The sequence below is a fragment of the Mobula hypostoma genome, chromosome 3 (assembly GCF_963921235.1).
Source record: "Mobula hypostoma chromosome 3, sMobHyp1.1, whole genome shotgun sequence".
NCBI classification, from domain to species: domain Eukaryota; kingdom Metazoa; phylum Chordata; class Chondrichthyes; order Myliobatiformes; family Myliobatidae; genus Mobula; species Mobula hypostoma.
In genome coordinates, this window is record NC_086099.1 from 69495926 (window position 1) to 69516672 (window position 20747).

The following is a 20747-nucleotide window of genomic DNA, read 5'->3' on the forward strand; positions in this document are numbered from 1 at the left end:
ATTAAACATTTCAAGCATCTTAAATAAGTAAGGCCATTCTACTCTATGAAAAGCTTTCTCAGCATCTAAAGAGATAACACACTCAGGAACATTTTGTGAGGGGGTATAAACAATATTTAACAGTGTGCGAATGTTATAAAAAGAGTAACGACCTTTAGTAAAACCCGTTTGGTCTTCCGAAATAATAAAAGGAAGTACTTTTTCTAATCTGTTTGCTAATAATTTAGAAAAAATTTTAGAATCAACATTTAATAAAGATATTGGTCTATAAGATGCACATTGAGCAGGATCTTTACCCTTCTTTAATATTAGAGAGATTGACGCTCTATTGAAAGATTCGGGAAGTTTACCAAGTTTTAATGAAGCCTCAAAAACCCTACAGAACCAAGGGATTAATGAAGGTGCAAAACATTTATAAAATTCTGCGGTAAACCCATCAGGGCCAGGAGCTTTCCCCAGGTTCATAGAGGAAATAACATTCTTAATCTCATCAGTGGTAATGGGAGTATCTAGCATAGAAGACATATCCTGTGAAATCTCAGAGAAATCTAGGTTATCTAAAAAATCATTCATATATTTAGAGTCTCGAGAAGACTCTGATTGATATAAGGAAGAATAAAAATCAAAGAAGGTTTTGATCAATCCCCGCATGATCAAGTATCAGTCGATCATTTTGATTATAAATCTGATTAATTTGAGATTTAGCATAATTAGACTTCAATTGGTTAGCCAACAGTTTGCCAATTTTGTCACTGTGTACATAAAATTCACTTCTTGTTTTCTTTAATTGGTTTACAATCGAGGATGAAAGTAATAAACTGTGTAAAAATTTGAAGTTCAGTTCTTTGTTTATATAACTCCTCAGAGGGAGCTGTAACATATTTCTTATCAATTTCCTTAATCTTGTCCACAATTACCAACTCCTCCTGCTTCAGCTCCTTCCTCAAAGCAGCAGAATACGAGATAATCTGACCACGATTATAAGCTTTAAAAGTATCCCAAAGAATGTTCACAGAAATATCCTCTGTATAGTTGATTGTAAAAAAAAAGATCAATCTGTTCATTCATAAAGTTAACAAAGTCCGAGTCCTGAAGCAACAGCGAATTAAAACGCCATTGTCTATTATTTTGTGTATTGGCCTGAATTTTAATAGAAAGCTTAAGTGGAGCATGATCCGAAATGGTTATAGAGTCATAATCACATTTAATCACTGAAGAAATAAGACGAGAGTCAATAAAGAAATAATCAATTCTTGAATAGGAATGGTGAACATGTGAAAAAAAAGAAAAATCTTTTTCCTGAGGATGCAAAAAACGCCAAATGTCCGTTGACCCAGAATTAGAGAGGAATGAATTAATCAAAGTTGCAGATTTATTAGGTAAGGTCCATAGAGGAGCCGTTTGAACGGTCCAAAGCTGGAGATAAACAGGAATTAAGATCTCCGCCCCAGATCAATGAAAACTCATTCAAATTCCGGAACTGATTAAATAATGATTTACAAAATTCTGGACAGTCCATATTGGGAGCATAAACATTAACCAAAACTACCTTTTTATTAAATAGTAGACCACTAACCAGTAGAAATCTACCATTCGGATCAGAGATAATATCATGTTGTATAAAAGTAACTGAGGAGTCTATAGAAATAGAGACGCCTCGAATCTTAGCGTTAGAGTTCAAATGAAACTGTTGTCCCTTCCAGAATTTAAAAAAACGTAGTCTGTCCCCCCTCCGCACATGGGTCTCTTGTAAAAATAGAATTTGTGCTTTAAGTCTCTGGAACACTTTAAAAACTTTTTTCCTTTTAATAGGATGGTTAAGACCATTAGTATTCCAGGAGACAAAATTAATAATAGACTCCATAAAACCTAAAATCAACCCGCAAAAAGGAGGATTGACGATAGGCTCGACCCACGAACCCGGAAAGGGAACAGAACAAACAAGAGATACCAGGAAGGAGAACGCAACCAATACTTCAATAGTGTAAATAGCCCAAGAAGAAAAAAAACTAAAACGTGAAGCCCCTCCCACCACACCACACCACACCCCACCCCATGACCCCAAGGCTAAATCTAAAACAGACCAGCCGGAAAGAAGCAAGCACTAAAACTACCCCCATGACTTCCGATAGACGCTCACTTAAAAAAAAGTGTAAATATATAAAAGATCAGCTAGTTATAAAACAGTAAAAGAATAAAAAAAGTAAATCAATTAAAACAAACACTTAATATAACAGAGAAAAAGCCAGAAAATATAAAAAAAACGCAACAAACCCCAGACCCTATGAATAAACTAAAAAAGGAAATGAAATTATTAACATAAACTAGTTATGAAAACCTAGAAAAAAAAGATTTAAAAACTACAAAATTTAAGGCCTCAAAGGAAATACGTAGAATGACGCTGAGGAAATAACCACCCAGAATCCCCTGGGAAAAAGAAAGGAATGACGCAGATAGAAAGGAAGTTTAGCAACGATATTAATTAATCAAAAATAAACTTTTCTGCCCATATAAGGCAAAAAAAATTAAGGCCGACAGATTCACAACCTCCGATCAAACGGAGATAGTTAAAAATTACGATTACGATGTTGAAGGTGAAAATTGATCCAGATAACTCTGGGCATCCGATGGAGATTCAAAAAAACGGAGGGCTCCATCCAACGTACTAATCCTTAAACGTGCTGGGTAAAGCAGCGCTGGTTTTAAATCCATCTTGTAGAGTTCCGACATCACAGATCTGTAACGAACCCGTTGATCCCGCATTTGTTTGCTGAAATCCTCCATGAACCGGAAATGAAGATCCAAAAAATCAATGTAACCTTTAGATCGAACGAATCGAAACAGTTTCTCCTTGTCTTGAAAGTAATGAAAACGTAAGATGACATGTCGAGGTTTATCTGACTTAGACGAGTATGATGGAACTCTGTGAACACGGTCCAATAACAGTGGTTGGTCAGGAAATACAGTAGGAAATGCATCTTTTAAAAGTTGAGAAAAAAACTTCATAGGGTTGTCAGATTCAGCAGCTTCACGCACACCAATCATTCGAAGATTCTGCCGTCGCATTCTGGATTCTAAGTCAGAGTTTTTAAAGGTCAGAAAGTCAAGTGTTTTCTTCATTATAGTAATTGTTTCTTCAATTTTCCCCATCTTGAGTTCATTTTGTTGCGTGGATTTTTGAAGATTAGATATAGTCGACTGATGTTCCGTGATAGATGTTTGTATTTTATCGATTAAATCGGCAATTTTCTGGAAATTAATTGAAATTTCCGCACGAATCAGCTCCGTAATAGAGGTTGAAATTTCCCTTTGAATTAGATCCGATATAGCTTTCAAAGTCACCGGTGGTTCAGTCGGAGGAAAATCGGTACCTTTCGGTCTAACTGGAGGTTTGCCGTCTTTCCCATTTTTCCCATTCTTAGACATAGCAGACCTTAAAAGCATCCGATTATCAAAGAGCCCAATTTGTTTCAAAGTATTGTAAAAGTCGATGCCTTAATGGTTAGTTAAAATATAGCTGATCATAAGAAGAAAAACTCAGAGGTAATGGAGCGAGTCAAGAACACGACTTCACTCCATGAGCTCTACCGGAAGTCCCCCCCCCCCCATCATCCAATCCAGGCACATCTTGGTGAACAACATACATCAAAGTTGCTGCTGAATGCAGCAGGCCAGGCAGCATCTCTAGGAAGAGGTGCAGTCGACGTTTCAGGCCGAGACCCTTCGTCAGGACATCTTGGTGAACTTCTTCTGAACTCTCACCAGTAGAATCTCATTGTTTCTATAATTCAGAAATGCACATATACTGCAAGTGCACTCTGAGTTACGCTTTGTAAAGTTTTGTAATTTCCTGTATTTGTCTTTTGTTCAATATATTTGTCAGCATTACACAGAAAGTTTGGCATAGATGAGATGGGTCAAAGGGCCTGTTTCTGTGCTGTACTTTTCTGACTCGAGTTACACTAAAGGATCCTGCAATGGAATGCATAATGTTGCTCAGTGAAAATAAAACTCATGCTTTAACTCCAGCATCCCAAACGACCTCCACCTACCGCAACTCACCTACCACCAAAACAGATCTTTGGTGGATCCCATCACTCAGCCCAACACTCAACTCTGGAGCATCCATAAGGTAAAGAAACCCAAGATAGACTATTTATTTATTGACTACAACTCCACATTCAATACTATAATTCCAAATAAACTCATTACCACACCCTACACCTCAGAATCAACACTTCCCTCTGCAACGGGATTTTCGACTTTCTGCCCAACAGACTGCAGTTAGGATAGGTAGCAATGCCTCCACCAGGATTATTATTATTCAACACTGTTACCCCACAAGACTACATCCTCAGCTCTCTACTCTACTCTCTGTACACTCATGACTTCATTCCACCCACAATTTGAAAACAATGCCACGGTATTTGGCCGTATCTCAAGTATTGATTAGTTGAAGTATACAAAGGAGATGGACACTCTACTGACATAGGATCATGACAATAACCTTTCCCTCAATGTCAGCAAAACAAAAGAGCTGATCATTGACTTTAGGAAGGATGGCAGTGCACATGCTCCTGTCCACATCAAAATGCCGAAGTTGAGAGAGGGAACATTACCAACAGCCTACTCTGGTCCAACCAAGGAAGCACACAGGTGCCTTCTCTTCCTCAGGAGGCTTGAAAAAATTGGCATGTTCCTGTCAACCTGTACCAATTTTACTGATGCACCACAGAAAGCATCTTACCTGGATACACCACACCTTATTATGGCAACTTCTTTGCCCATGACTGCCAGAAGCTGCAGGATTGTAGACACAGTTCAACATATCAAGAAAACCAGACACCCCCCCCCCCCATGGACTCTGTATATAATCAGACCCTACACACTCCAAACGTTCTCTCTATTGATAAAAAAAAGCCTGACAGCACGTGTCGCAACCAGCCTCAAAGATAGCTCCTACCCTGCTGTAATAAGGCTATTAAGTGGTACATGGTATGATAAGAAGGACTCTTGACTTTACAATCTACCTCATTATGATCTTGCAATTTACTGTCTACTGGCACTGCACTTTCTCTGTAGCTGTTACATTTATTCTGCATCCCACGTTTTAACTTGCTCTTTCTCAATGGACTGCAAAATGATTTGACCTATACAAACTGTATTCAAGGCAAGCTTTTCACTGTACCTCAGTACATGTGATTATGATAAATCAATTCCAATTAACCTAAAAAAATCAAATAGATAAAAAGATTTAAATGATGTGATAAATTAATAAGCACACACTGAATTTTAAGGGAGCAGTTAGACAAACTGATTACTTGCATGTTTGAGAATATATAAAACACAAGTTGAATAAAACAATGGACTAGAAATTATTGAAACATTTCTGCTTGAAACCTTCAGGTTTTTACTCCAACATAAATCACTTTACCAACCTAAGATTCCTTGTTTGTCTCTAAGGACAGCATTCTAGTTTTGAAATTGGTTTTGGTTTTGTTGAAATAAACAGGAATTGATATTTAGTTCTGTATTTCTCAAATTCTTACACTTCAGCCAGAACTTATCAATCTCCCCATCAGAACACTACCTGTTGAACAGTATTAGACAATCAAAAAGTCAATCACTCAAAAGGCACTATTTCCACAACACAACTTAAAAACCACTGTTAAATTATTTCCATATCATCTGATAATTAAAAACAAATGGCATGATACATGAAAAACATGAAGCAATGTTTAATACTTCATACAAAATTGACACTATTCAAGATACAGGTGTCCCCCGCTTTTCGAACGTTCGCTTTACGAAACCTCACTGTTACGAAAGACCTACATTAATACCCTGTTTTCGCTTTCAGAAGGTATTTTCACTGTTACAAAAAAAAGCAGCACGCGATGAAAGTCAGCACACACCCCGAGCAGCCGTTCTCCCCCGATTCTTGCCTGCATTGCTTAAACACGTGCCTGTGAGCAGCCATTTGCAAGATGAGTTCTAAGGTATCGGAAAAGCCTGAAAGAGCTCGCAAGGGTGTTACACTTAGCGTAAAACTAGACATAATTAAGCGTTTTGATCGTGGTGAACGAAGTAAGGACAATGTGAGTTTGGCTTGTGGAAGCTGACGAACATGATGTTGAAGAGGTTTTGGCATCCCATAACCAAAGAACTGACAGATGAAGAGCTGATGCAATTGGAAGAAAAAAGGATAACAATCGAAACCGAATGAGTAATGATAAAGTACGACTTTAATTTTGAAAGGGTACGTCGGTTTAGGAGATATTTGCAGGATGGTTTGAGTCCTTACAAAGAACTGTGTGATAGAAAAATGCGCGAGGCTCAGCAGTCAAGCAAGCCTTCCACATCAGCCACAGCAGACAATGAACCTCAACCTTCGACATCGAGGCGGGCGGAGATAGAAGATGAGCTGCCTGCTCTAATGGAAACAGACGATGACGAGATGACACTCCAATGACCCATCATCCCAACCCCCAGGCCACAGACAGATACCGATTCGCGGAGAATGCAACAGTAGCCGGGAGGCACACAGCACATCTTTAAGAAACAAGCCGAAATGAACATGCTAATTAATTAGGTGCCACCGACACATAATTGTCAGCCCAGATCAGAGACGATGCAGTCGGAAATCAGCACTGATCTGGGTCGACAATTATGTGTCGGGCGGCACCTAATTAATTAGCCTGTTTATTTCAGCTTTTTTCTTAAAGACGTGCTGTATGTCTCCCGGCTACCGCTGCATTCCTGCATGCTTTGCGGCAATGTATCGCTCGGCGGCCTGGAGGGTGGGGGCCACTGCACCACCCAAACTCTGACTCAGCCTAACACACCATCATCAGTGTGCACCGCGCTTTCCCAATTCCAGTAAATGATACTACACTGTACATACATTATTTCTACTTTATATTGGCTGTGTATTTTTATGTGTTATTTGGTATGATTTGGCAGCTTCATAGCTTAAAGGTCACTGGAGAGAGTGTTCTTGCCAACAGTGCTTGCATGAGATTTTCTGCCGACGGCGCTTGCATGAGATTTTCGCTATGGAGAACAGTTCAGTAATGATTGTGGAAAAGTATTTCTACTTTATATAGGCTGTGTATTTATCATATCATTCCTGCTTTTACTATATGTTACTGTTATTTTAGGTTTTGTGTGTTATTTGGCATGATTTGGTAGGTTATTTTTGGGTCTGCGAACGCTCACAAGATTTTTCCATATAAATAAATGGTAATTGCTTCTTCACTTTACGACATTTCGGCTTACGAACCATTTCATAGGAACGCTCTACCTTCAGATGGCCGGGTTAACCTGTATTCCATGTTTACAGAAACAATTAGACCATTCAAATCTTTTCAAAATTCACTAACCATAATAATGTACGGTTTCATCTCCCAAGACTGCGTATTTGTGTTATCTATTATAACTGGAGATAAACCCTTCTCCATGGCTTCTTTGGCTGAAATAAAATAATTAGAATTTAGTACTATTCAACAAGTTCATAATTAATGATCATGACATCTCTACACATTATTTAAAATAGAATGTTAATTAAATAATTTAAAGTTAAACAGATTTCTCATATTTACCTTAAATTTGTGTTCAATGAAAATAATCAAAGCATTCAAAAATAAAAATAAATAATATGGAGAGCTTGTTTTAAACTAAGGGCCTAACAAAAATGCATTATTTTGTGAAATTAAATATTGTTTCTTTTGTAATCTTTCTTACTTGTACTGGATTTCCCACTCACTCAAAATGTTCGAAATCCTTTTTATGCTCCCCCATCCCCCATGCTACAAATTGAGTAAACTAGATTTCAATGGAATTCTAACTGGTACCTGATTGATTTTATACACATTTGTAAAATCACTTTTTGGTCCTGCAATGTAGTAATGAATACTTTTACTAGTATTCACATTCCATCTCAGTTTATAGTCCTTCCTACTCAAATACAAGTTCTTAAATTTCAAACTGGGAAGAGCTGCAAATGCTTCTGTGCTTTTAAAAATTTAAACTTGGATGTATCAACCATCATTTCTGCCATTGTCCATTTTGCTGTTGAAGGAACTGGATCCTTGAACAATTCAACAGCTTCCTCCAGGCACTCATCAATTCCATGAATCAAGACAAGTATCCCTGACTGAAACACGAGAGATTGCAGATGCTGAAAATCAGGACCGTCGGGGAAGCATCACATATATGCCCAAGCCTACACTTATCTAACGTCTGCATTCCAATAGTTTTTTGTTTAGCAAACAGGGTCACAAGCCCTTCACAACGTCCATAATACCGGTCTCACCCTTAGACACATCACCTCAGCACATACCAACCTGATGACCCCCTCCTGTTAAGATTGTTTAGGTAACTTACTTTTAATTCTTTCTTACTTCTCTTCTAATATTTGTATATCTGTACACTTGTAATGCTACTGTGACATCGTAATTTCCTTCAAGATCAAAAAAGTCTAACGGGATTTGAGAACTGTCTGCTTTCTGTAGTTCATCTATTCCATCCTTTCACTACTTGGGTTTTCAGGCACCATAACATTATGTTCAGAACAACTTATTTAGCAATTACAAAAAATGTTCCATTGGACTTCATAGTATACAATAAAAATACATATTTGGAGACCTTAATCAAATGAGTGTGTTTTAATAAGAGTTTTAAAGGAGAAGAGAGGGGTGATGAAGAGCCAAAGTAGCCCAAGCATTGCTGAAGGCAAAGATGCATGAAGACAACTAGATTTTGCATGTTTCAGCAAAGGAAAATTGTGGTTAGCAAACAGTAGTAATGAATAAAAATGGTAGTTTCATCTACAAGTCTACAGTGATCCATGAGGTGCCAGGAATAAATACAATTGTTTTTTAAAGTTGAGAGCAGGGAGCCAAACTGTGCTTCTATAATTTTAGAACTCAAATAACACTCAATTTTTAACGACACTGTTAAGTTTCCCCATTTTATTTAATCACACGTCTATGAGAAGAAGGTTGAAATTGTAAGTTGACAATGGTTTGCATTATCAGTGTTAAGATAAATTAAAATAAATTCTATCAACTAAAATAGTGAAATAATGCCTACAATAACTGAATGCTCACCTCTCTTTTGGTTCCACTGATGAGCTTCTCCAATCAGACTGTGATTAAACTGGTAGCGCCCATTTCGATAAAAGTATTCATCAGTGCTTAAAATTATTCCATTAGGGCCCTGTTGAACAATCAGTCTGCCCAAATGCAATAGAAACTCATTAGTTTATTGCAAAATTATTTCATGGCCTTGTAATTAAGCTCTTATAAAAATATTGCTTTAGAAAAAGATGCTCTTTATGAATTTGGGTGAACTTGGTTATTTATTTCTGATGGAACATATATTTCAGCAGGGTTAGAAGCCAGGATAATCCTTCACTATGCTGAAAATAATGTGCTCGGTCTACCCTGACTTTAACTGTGCAGTTCAAAAGTGCCATCCTAGTTGCTCAAGTTGTCTTGTCTTGTATGATAGAACATCTCCTAAATTCTCCCTTAACCTGCACTGCTTTGTCTCCGGAATCAATGACTCCCTCCAATTGGAAAATCTTGTGCAGTGTTGCATTTGATCCAACTATCATTCTTAAATAACTTCAGTTTTGTATTCAATCCCTCATCTGTATTCAAAGTGATAAATACTTGAAATAGTGGATGAATGATTTTCAAAGGAAGAAAGGCCAAATATGGTGTCTATCACCGCAGTAAAAATTTGCAGACCATGTGATTTGCTCCACTACTTTCAACCAATTTGACATTTATTTTTAAATTGACACATGGGCTCTGGGCAGAGATGGCAAGAATGTCATTTAATGCCTAGATATAAAAGCTTTCAAGAAGGTGAACTGCTTTCCTGAAGCAACCTAGACTCTTGCCCTAGAAATGTACTTTTAAAAGTGCTGAAAGACAGCAATATGCAGTTGAAATGGTTTTACCCTGCAGTGGAGCAAAATTGCATTTTTAGTTCTAATTTCCAACATGTTGATCAGGATTTCTGTTAGCACCAGAACAATATGAAACTTGTCCCAATAATGGCAGAATCAATGCATTACTAGATTTTAACTTTAAAGCATGATCTTGAATTTCACTTTATGCAAAAAAAAAATCAGGATTTACTCATAAAACTTGTTTTCCTCCTGACACCATAACATGGCAGACTGGTCCCACATTGTTGTGTAGTCTCACCATTTACTCTATGGACTGTTCACATGTAACATTGAATCCTCTTTCCACCTTCAACTACATTGAAACACTGTCAATTTCTTAGCTCATACTAAAGCTGAGATAGAGATCCTTAGGCCTGGGAACACTAAAATGTCATTTAATGATGATCGCATAGGAAGATTATGATCCTAAGAGCCTTTTTAAAAACAGCATTACAGTTGCATCAATGCTATTTGAGCCATGTAAGAAATAGAGAGAAAAAATTCCAGTCTCTTACAGTTAAGGTATTCTCACACCACCTCCATACACAACTTCAATTCACTCGAGATTTTGACCCGGCAATAATGAAGGCAATAATCAGAATATACTTCCACATCAGGAGGATGCATAATTTGGAGAGTAGCTTACAAGTGGTGACACTCCCAACTGTCTACTTCTCCATGTACTGCTAGATCGCCAAGATTGTGAATTTTGAAGGTGTTATCAAATTTATTCTTCAACATATTTTGTAAATGGTGGAAAATGCAATCACATACACGTCATACAGGATTATCTGCGTATGACAAAGGATTGATCAAGCAGAGAGCTTTGACTTAGATACTACCAAGTTTCTTTAATGTTGGAGTTCAATAACCCAGACCAGTGAAAATTACTTCAAATGCATGACATGCCATGTAGATGCAGAAATATTTTGGAAACTCAGAAAATAAATACTTGCTGCAAAATATCCACCCTCTGACCTCCTCATAAAGACACTGTACTTTAGTAACTGTACAGTTAAAATTTCAGATCAATTTTCACATCAAGGAAATTAGCAGTGGAAATGCTGTTGAAGATTAATGATTAGCATTAGGTTCTTTATATTTTATAAATAATGCTTTAGGGAATTGTGACTATGAATATTCTGGGTTGACATTCTTCACTCTGGAAATATCATGTGCAGATGCAATTTCTGGATCAAAGTTTAAGGGATGTTATAATCACACCCTGCTCACCGGCAAAGCTACCTTCTTAAGCACTTTAGAGGAACTTGGACAATTAGGCACTTCCAGAACAATCTGGTCCTCCCAGTACAGTGCAAGTCTATTGTTAAGTCATGCAATTATTGAAAGTTCATTGCTCAGGCAGTTTCCCCACCTTATATTATATTGTGCCTACACTTTGACCGTCATTATCACTATGATGAAGCCCAGACCTCCTCACAAAACAACTCCCCTGATCCTCTCAGATCCAGGTTCCAATCTAACAAGACCCTACATGTGTAATCTCCAAAAGTTCAATCTGGTTATCCATCTGATCCTGTAATCAAACTACTCCCTCCTCTCCCAACACCAATGCCTAAATCACCTTAACTATTACCCTCAATATCCTGCAACAAGGCCCAGAGATATACTGCCCTCTTGCCAGCAACTTCCTGGTCTGTCTCCTCCATACACAACTTCACTCCACTCGAGATATAGACCTTAATCTTCCATCTCCCTCTCCACCCCACAATCCTACAAAGTAAAGATCCTCACCCATGGATGTGCCCCTTACCCAAATTCTCTGAGGCAGTGCCTCCCTCACAACCACCCAACTCTGCATTCCAACTATCAATCACCATTGGCTCCCAATTTTACTCAATGCTACAAACATGGATTACCGCCAGATTCTGATACCTACTTCACCAAAAAAGCTTGATTAACTGATGGTTTCACGTTCTTCCCTGGCACAATCCCAACCTCTGAATGCAGCCTCAAAATAAAGGCATCACACCACACATTTTCATTCTCAAAAATCTGCAACATATATTCAATTATGCCAAGCTTCAGCTTTAAACCCCGGGTACAACTAAAGTTTTCATCTGGAAGCCAGGTATGGTCTTTCAGAAGTGAAGTTATGAAAAATAAATATTGCTTCAAAAATGTAATGGAATACTTCGATTTTCAAAAGCAAATTTTCTTCGAAATGCAATTTTATACTTGTACACCACATATGGAATTTTCAACTCAGGATTTCTAAAGTAAGTAAGAACAGGAAAATTAATCTGCATTTAAACTATACATATATAAAACCCAAATTATAAGACTTACAACTTTCTCCTTACCTTTAAAACTATCTGGTGTCATAGACTCAAGAGTTGTAGAGCCCTGAAAATGATCCCTCTTTGCCCATCCATACCAATCTAATTTGCCCACATCATGTCTGTATACTTCTGCACCTTGTCTATTTAAGTGCCTGTCCAAATGTCTCTTAAACATAATGAATGTATCTGACTCTACCACCTCTTCCAGAAGGTTCCGAATACCTGGTATTTAAAAAAACTTTCCCCTTAAATCCCCTTTAAAACGTCTTCCTCTCACCTCAAATGCATTTGCCCTCCTGTTTTTGATATTCCTACTATGTGAAAAAGATTCCAGTAATCACCCCTAACTTACATACCTGTACCATGTTACCTTTCAGCTTCCTTCACTACAAGAAACTCAATGTATCCAATCTCCTGCCATAACTAAAGGCCTCCAACCCAGACCACGTCCTCGGGAATCTCCTCCGCACTTATTCCAACACAACCATATCCTCCTTACCAGAACTGCACACAATCCACCCTTATTCTGTAAATTTGTAATACCTTCTTCACTACCCCATATACAACTTTCAGGGAACTATCAACTTGAAAACCTAATCCTAACCCTTTGTTCATCAACCTTCCTTACTGCGTTATATTTATGGTATGTGTCCTACCACTAATTTACTCACAAAATGCATAAGCTCACAGTGGTCAAGATTAAATTTGATCTAACAATTCTCGTGAAGGTTCCATCTCATCAATATCTTACTACAGCCTAAGGAGTTTCTCGCTATCCACAACATCATCAACTTTCATGTCATCTGCAAACTTTCCAATCATACCTCCTACAGCTACATCCAAGTCATTACCTATTACTGGTAGGATGCACAAGTGCACAGAATGAAGTTCAGGAGGTAAAAGATAAAAATCAAATATAGAAGAATACAATGGATTAACAGTTAAACACAATTTTGTACTAAATAATAGACTGAAATATTATTCTGCAAAAACACTGAAAAACCATGGAAGATTTTTGAAACTACTTTCTTTTACCAATTTAAGAAGTGTCAGCCAAGTTTATATGTGAATTTTTGGAGTGGAGCCAGACCAGAGACTCCAACTCCAAAATGGCACTTCTAGGACTGAACCAAGTGTAAGTTTAGTGAATGGAGAAAGATACTGTGATAAAGGAAAATCTCTAACCTCCTTCAACTGGTCTAGATAAGTATATTAACAAAAATCATGTCATACCTGGCTAGTGTACTTTTTCCTGATCCAGGCAGGCCCCTCATCAAAAACAACGATTTGGGTGTAGCTATTGCTTTTCTGTTCATGAACTGTGGAAGTGGATGTTCATAAGTCTGTGATTGGTGTATGAGATATGGATTTAAGCATGGTTTTGAAAGCAAACTACCAGAAGTTGAACTTCTAATTGAATGAAGTTTATCAGGACTGGATGTAGGTCCAGTACGTTTCCATGGTGAAGTATCATTAAGCCTTGGCTTCAGAGGACTTGCTGCCACAGGTGTAATGAAGGTTTTTGCCATGCTCATTGGTTGGAACTCAGGAGCCCATGGATTCCACGAGACTGGAGACGTGGTTGGAATATGCACAGAATGTACATTGTTAGAATATTGAGGATAACTTGCTTCATCATGGTTTGTTAATTTCGGGAGATTTTCTCCACTGTTAGCTTTCCCTATATCAAACCAATAAGGAAAACTTGTATTCTGTTGCATATTTTTTGAAACATTCTCTTTATTTTCCAATGAATTCTTTGAGAGAGGGCCGTCTTTTTGTAGCAATTCATTTGTTCTTTTAAATGCTTCAGGTTCGCCAAATAATTTGTAGCTTTTTGAAGATGATCTCTCTTTTTTTGATCCAAGCCATATTTCATTTCCATCTGCACCAGAAAATCTTGCTACAGCTTTATCAGAAACATCGCTGTTCTGCAAGTGTTGATCTTGGCGGTTCACTGCATTTGGAAATGTGTCATACTTTGGACTAAATTGTTCTGAGCCAATAGCACCAATATTCATAGAAATGGCTGCTGACAGGCCATGACTTTCACTTTGATTTGTCCATATATTTGTATTATCTGTTCTTATACTACTTGGAAATATAATCCTCTCAGTTCCATCCTCAACAGGTGGATTTTTGCTGGGCTTTTCAATGTCTTCCAAAGGGAAATTATTATATTCTGACTGAATTTCTGATCTTTTCTGCATTATGTTACTTCCACTGTTGAAACAAAGGTTCACATTTTCTTCACAATCTGAGGAATTCAATGTATATGATAATGGTCTGAGGGGTAAGCTGCCATACAAGGCTGTTTGGTGCTGAAGGGACACATTATTCAAAGCAGTGTTCAAATTTGATTGAATTTGTTGAGGCATTTGATCACCAACATAGTTATTAGAAAACTGGTTAATAGGCAAGTTATAGTGGTTCATAAATGGCTGGAACTGACAAAAAGACATGCTTTGCTCACACTGTGTGTTCATGCAATATTTCTCCAGTTCAATTTCAATTGAAGAGTCCAATTTTTCATCCCATTCAAAACTTTCAGAAGAAGCAGCTGAATTATGTCCATAGTCTTTCATGACTACCTCATTGTCCCCATTAACTTGATCATTTAGGGAAGCCGTCACACATTCAAACCCAGAGGAGCAAGAAGATTTCACTCCTTTAGCTGCATCAGATAGTAGCAACAAAGAATCCATTGCATCATCAGCTGGACAAAAAAAAAACAAATACATTAAAGATAATCGTAAGTTTTTTGACACTTTACAAAACAATATTTCTAAATATTTATACATTCAAGTTTGTCAGTTGATGTTGGGCCAGATTTTACTGAATGGGGCCTACCACAGCATTCAGTACTGACTAACACGTCTAGATTCAGAAATCCTCGAGTAAACCAGTGAGGAGTTGTGAATATAATGGAGACATACAAGGAAGCTTGAACAAACCCTTATACAGTACGTAAGTTACCTCAGGATAAAACCTTCAGCTTTGTCTTGTGACAAAACTGCCTAGAATTTTTTTGAAAACATCCCTGACATGCAACATCAATTAAAAATGAAATAAATACTTAATATTAAATTTTTTTAAAACATCGTGAACACTTAAATCTTCACCACATGCTAGGCACCAATGAGAGATGCAAGGAGGATACAAAAGAGGATTTCAGATGGAAATAGACAAGCTAAATGAATAAACAAGGCATAGAAAACAGAATACCTCCAAGAGGTTTGAAAGCTTGTGTGCTTTAATGACCCGGAAAGCTATATTGGCAGGAGTCAGGGCTTTAGACTTTAGCTCTGGGTAGGGTCACCCATGCCAAACAGATCAAAGGGTAGAGGCCCAAACTAAGAGTGGTTCAACAGTCTTCCAGGTTTGGGGGTTCAGCTCAGAGTTAACGATCCTGACTGGTAAAACAACATTGTTACAGAAACAGCAATGAAGAATCCCTCTACATCTGAATGTGATGGTATTTCTGAGCCTCCAGCCGGGAAATGCATGACTGATAGAAGTGAAAACCAAGTGGAAGTTGCAGACACAATGAAGAAAGCCCTGAACACCAGCAGAAACAGAGGACCTTCACTGCTGCTCTAAATGCCAGAGAAGTATTGGGCAGTAAGAATATAATGTGGGAAGGTGTATAGCCATCCATTCAGGTAAAAAAATACCAACTAACTTTTAAATGAGATAGCTTGAAAGGTATTGTTGTTCAACATCTTTTTCATATTCATTCAGATATAAAGATGAAACACCCAAATATGGTCCAGTTCACCAAATCACAACAGACCTATTGTATAAGCACTCCTCCACCTCCCTTGACTATACTCTTCACCACTGATGCTGCAGTCCTCAGTTTCTGCTCATATGTCAGAAGTAGAATACAACCACATGATTGCACTTGCCAAAGCTTCCAGAGGTGACGTATTGGTGGTAGCTGGCCAGAGACTTTTTCAAGCTGGCCCAGTTGAAGTTCCCCAATGATCAGGAAGGCATCGTGGTATGCTGACTCGTGGCCACTGATTATGGTACTCAGCACCTCTGATACCAACCTAGCATTGGCTAGGGGTGGAATGTGATTTATTTATTTAGTGGTACAGCATGCCAAGTAAGCACTTCTGGCCCTATAACCACTCCACCTAAACAACCCCCGATAAATCGGATTAACCACAACAAACCTGATTAATCCTAACCTAATCACAGGACAATTTAAAATGACGAGTTAACCTACCTGGTAAATCTTTGGACTATGGAAGGAAACTGGAGCACTTGGGGAAACCCCAGGCATTCCACAAGGCGGACGTAGAGACGGTGCCAGAAATGAACTCCAAAATGTAACAGTGCCATGTTAACCACCTACGTGGATGATATGGTAAACTGGATCAGCAAATTTGTGGATGACACCAAGATCGTTGGGGGGGGGAGGTGTAGTGGACAGCAAGGAATACTATCAAAGCTTGCAGCAGGATCTGGACCAACTGGAAAATGGGCTGAAAAATGGCAGATGAAATTTAATGCAGGCAAGTGTGAGTTGTAGTACTTTGGGAGGGCAAACCAGGGTAGGACTTGCAAGGTGAGCAGCAGGGCACTGAGAAGTGCAGTAGAACAGGGACTTGAAAGTGACATCACAGCTAGATAGGGTCGGAGTTGGGATGTTACGTTGAAGTTGTTTAAGATGTTGGTGAGGCCTAATTTGGAGTCTTGTGTGCAATCTTGATCACCTACCTACAGGAAAACCGTCAATAAAATTTAAAGAATGCAGAGAAAATGTACAAATTTTACCAGAAAAGAATGGACACTGCAACTAGGATGATGGCGGAAAACTCCCTAAACAGATAGAATGGATGATACTTAACCGTCAGTTTATTTTTATTTTATTTAAATATGAAATGCGGAGTAGGCCTCTAAGGCCCTTTGAGCCACGCCACCCTAGCAACCCTTGATTCAACCCTAGCCTAATCACGGGACACTTTACAATGACCGATTAACCTACCAAACGGAATGTGTTTCGTCTGTAGGAGGAAACTGAGGAACCCAGAAAAAACCCATGCATACCTCAGGGAGGGTGTACAGATTCCTTACAGAGGACTTCAAACAATCAGTCAAGCAAATGCATACCATAAGACAGTTTCACACATCTTGATACAGTATATGTACAGTTAGCATTTTCCAGTTTTAACTGATAATAACCAAAACTTTCTGAAGACTCACTTAGAAAATAGGGACGTTAAAACAAAAGATTAAACTCTAGGTTGGCAATATATTTTGCAATAGCAACCATATATACTGCTTTCAAACTATACTATGAAATTAATATTGACTGATACAGTAGATGACAATAAAAAATTTTGAATATGCAGGTATTATTGTCATTACCCTAATTGTAGAAACCAAAAATTGATATGGTTGCCCAAGAATCCTTTAAGTAACCAAAAATACATCACTAAACCACCAAATTAAATCCAAAAAACCCAAATAATTCCAAGTATGTTGTACTTATGATCTAATATGAAGGTGTGTTTGAAAAATGAGCCATTAGAAATATTAACAAAACCTATATATGTTCAACAACTATTTAGCCAGAAGCAACATCTTTGTAGCGTGTTGATTCATGTTTATCTGCTGGCAACTGACGAAGAGTTCCCATGCCATTGGAAAGAATGAAATGCACATTCAGCACTTTAGCTCAGGTCAGCAGCATTCACATGAGAGTCTAACTAGAGACTTGTTCCAGTAACAATGTCCTCAAAAACTGGCTTTCAATAAAATACGTATTCAATTTCGACGAAAGGTCTTCGACCTCAAATGTTAGCTGTTTGTTCCTATAAATACTGGGTACTTCCAGTATTTAGTCATAGTCACAGTCATAGTCATACTTTATTGATCCCGGGGGAAATTTTCTGCTTTACCTTAGACTTCCAGCATCAGCAGTAATTTGATTTTTTAACTAAATCTCGACCTTAATTTTCAAAATAAGAACCTTTGCATTACGCCGTTGGGTTACTCAACAGTGAATGTACCAATTCGAACACTTACAGTGTATTTGTCATTAAAACCTCAGCAACTGTTGAATAACCATTGCTTATACAATGAGCTGGATTACCGAAATTCTTTTTCGAAATGATGTTTCCAACTAAATGTTATCAGATTACCGATCAAATTCCAAAGAGAGAGAGAGGAAAAATACAAAACAGGCAGATGGCGTAGGGGAGCATGTTCGATTACCCTGTGGTGTTTGTTGAAGGACAGTATCCGACTGTGGAGGTTCCAGGTCCAGGTGAAGAGGAAAGGTCAGGTGTAAAAGGCCTGCAACCGCGCGCATTCTCCGTTACCTTTGAAGTCACATTCAGATAGCACCACATACACGACGCTCGGGTCCAGGTGCGAAAACATCTCCGTCATTCGGTCCAGCAGCTCCTCCTTGTTCACCCCCGAACCCATAGCGCCAGTCACGGCAGCCATTGAAGTGGAGGTTGAGGCCTGAGAAGGCACTGGGGCCGGATCGGCGGCAGCCGGAGCCGCCGCCGCCGAAGTACTGGGCGGTGGACCACATCCAAGTGGCCGAGTTGGAGTAGTTACAATGGAAACCTTTTTCTTTTTCGGCATCGTTTTTGTTGTTATTGTTTACAAAGATACCATTGGCTTCTGTCACCCGACCCCGGGCCGAGTGAACGAGGCCGAGAGGCGGCGTCAGAGGTGACGTCACGCGGACCTTGCAAGGGGCGGGGCTGGGACCGGGGCCGGGCGTGAGGACGCGGAGAGAAAGCCCGGCCAAATTATGACGCCGATTGGCTCTCGTCGTCGGCGCTGAGCCACCAAAATGGACAAATCTGAGCTTCCTCAAGCTAGGTGGACAGTACCACTCAGAGCTTTGTTGAGAAAGCCTTAACATTCGCCGTTTGATAGAAGCCCTGGCTCATAGCGGCGCAAACAGGAGAAGAGTACCCCGGAGAGGATGGAGCACTTCCAGGCCTCTCATCAGGATTATGTACACAAACTCAACGCCCACGCCTTTGCCCATTCATCCTTTCCCACTAATCTCCTACCTGACCCTTATCCCTACCAGTGACAAAAAGGCTATACCTAGCTCGTACATCTAAATTTAAGGCCCCATACTCACTCCTACCAGGTGAGGCAACACTTCCGCGAATTTGTTGGGGTCGTTACTGATTCCGGTGCTCCCGATGCGGTCTCCTCTTTGGTAGATCAGGGGAGCAGTTTTGTCGAGCACCTCCCCACCATCCGCAAAAAGTGGAACTTCCCAGTGGCCAACTATTTAAATTCCCGTTCCGACATGTGGTCAATGGCCTCCTCTTCTGCCACGGTGGAGCAATTTTCAGGGCGGAGGGGCAACACTTCATATTCTGCAGAATCCTTTGTGTCCTCCTCCTAAACTATCCACCGACCAGCCCTGCCGGACTCTGCGGGCTCCTGATCGAACGTAGTCAACCACCTCAGGTTCGGACTTGGAAGCAAGTTCCACTTGAGGGACTACCTGAAAAGAAATTACTCTTGATCAGCAAACTGGAAATCTGAGTGCTTCAGTTCTCAGACACCACCATTAGTACATTTACTGATATTTGTATGGTTTCTTGAATAGCAATACATTTTAATGTGTATTTTCTCTATATATAAGTAAATAACTCAAATCATTTCTCTCAATTTTGTCCACCAGAGAAAGCAGGATCTCCCAGTGGCCACACATTTTAATTCCACATCCCATTCCCATTCTGACATGTCTATCCACGGCCTCCTCTACTGTAAAGATGAAGCCACACTCAGGTTGGAGGAACAACACCTTATATTCCGTCTGGGTAGCCTCCAACCTGATGGCATGAACATCGACTTCTCTAACTTCCACTAAGGCCCCACCTCCCCCTTGTACCCCATCTGTTACTCATTTTTATGCACACATTCTTTCTCTCACTCTCCTTTTTCTCCCTCTGTCCCTCTGAATATACCTCTTGCCCATCCTCTGGGTCACCCCCCGCCCTTGTCTTTCTTCCCGGACCTCCTGTCCCATGATCCTCTCGTATCCCCTTTTGCCTATCACCTGTCCAGCTCTCGGCTCTATCCCTCCCCCTCCTGTCTTCTCCTATCATTTTGCATCTCCCCCTCCCCCTCCAGCTTTCAAATCCCTTACTCACTCTTCCTTCAGTTAGTCCTGACGAAGGGTCTCGGCCTGAAACGTCGACTGCGCCTCTTCCTATAGATGCTGCTTGGCCTGCTGCGTTCACCAGCAACTTTGATGTATGTTACCATGACATCACAGATTGGTTCAGTTTCTGTAAGAACATTTTTGCCTCTCTTATTTCAAAAATAAGGGAGAGATTAAGAACAGAACTTCTTGAGTTCACTAAGCCGGAAAAGATATTCAACTTTCCACCTCTATTGTCCACTGTCAGCTGTATGCTCCGGTCTGTCTTCCCTGACATTTCCCAATCCTTTCCCCTTCCCATCAACACCCATACCTACCCTTC

At 39.3% G+C, this 20747-nt stretch overlaps 1 protein-coding gene across 3 annotated transcripts in view; it reads right to left on the bottom strand.

The window, feature by feature from the left end:
- The window catches only part of n4bp2 (NEDD4 binding protein 2), an 86703-nt gene extending 67685 nt beyond the window's left edge, over positions 1–19018 (bottom strand). For 2 of the 3 annotated variants that reach the window (XM_063043269.1, XM_063043271.1), the window contains exons 1-4: positions 18600–19018; positions 13498–14980; positions 9111–9235; positions 7383–7471 (exon numbers count right to left, since the gene is read on the bottom strand). In XM_063043269.1, the coding sequence (XP_062899339.1) occupies positions 7383–7471; positions 9111–9235; positions 13498–14980; positions 18600–18873 (1971 nt within the window). In that variant the 5' untranslated portion in view covers positions 18874–19018. Of the gene's footprint in view, positions 1–7382; positions 7472–9110; positions 9236–13497; positions 14981–18492; positions 18558–18599 lie in introns of those variants that run through there. The other variant, XM_063043270.1, reaches the window with a different exon arrangement.
- Between the last annotated feature and the right edge of the window lie 1729 nt (positions 19019–20747).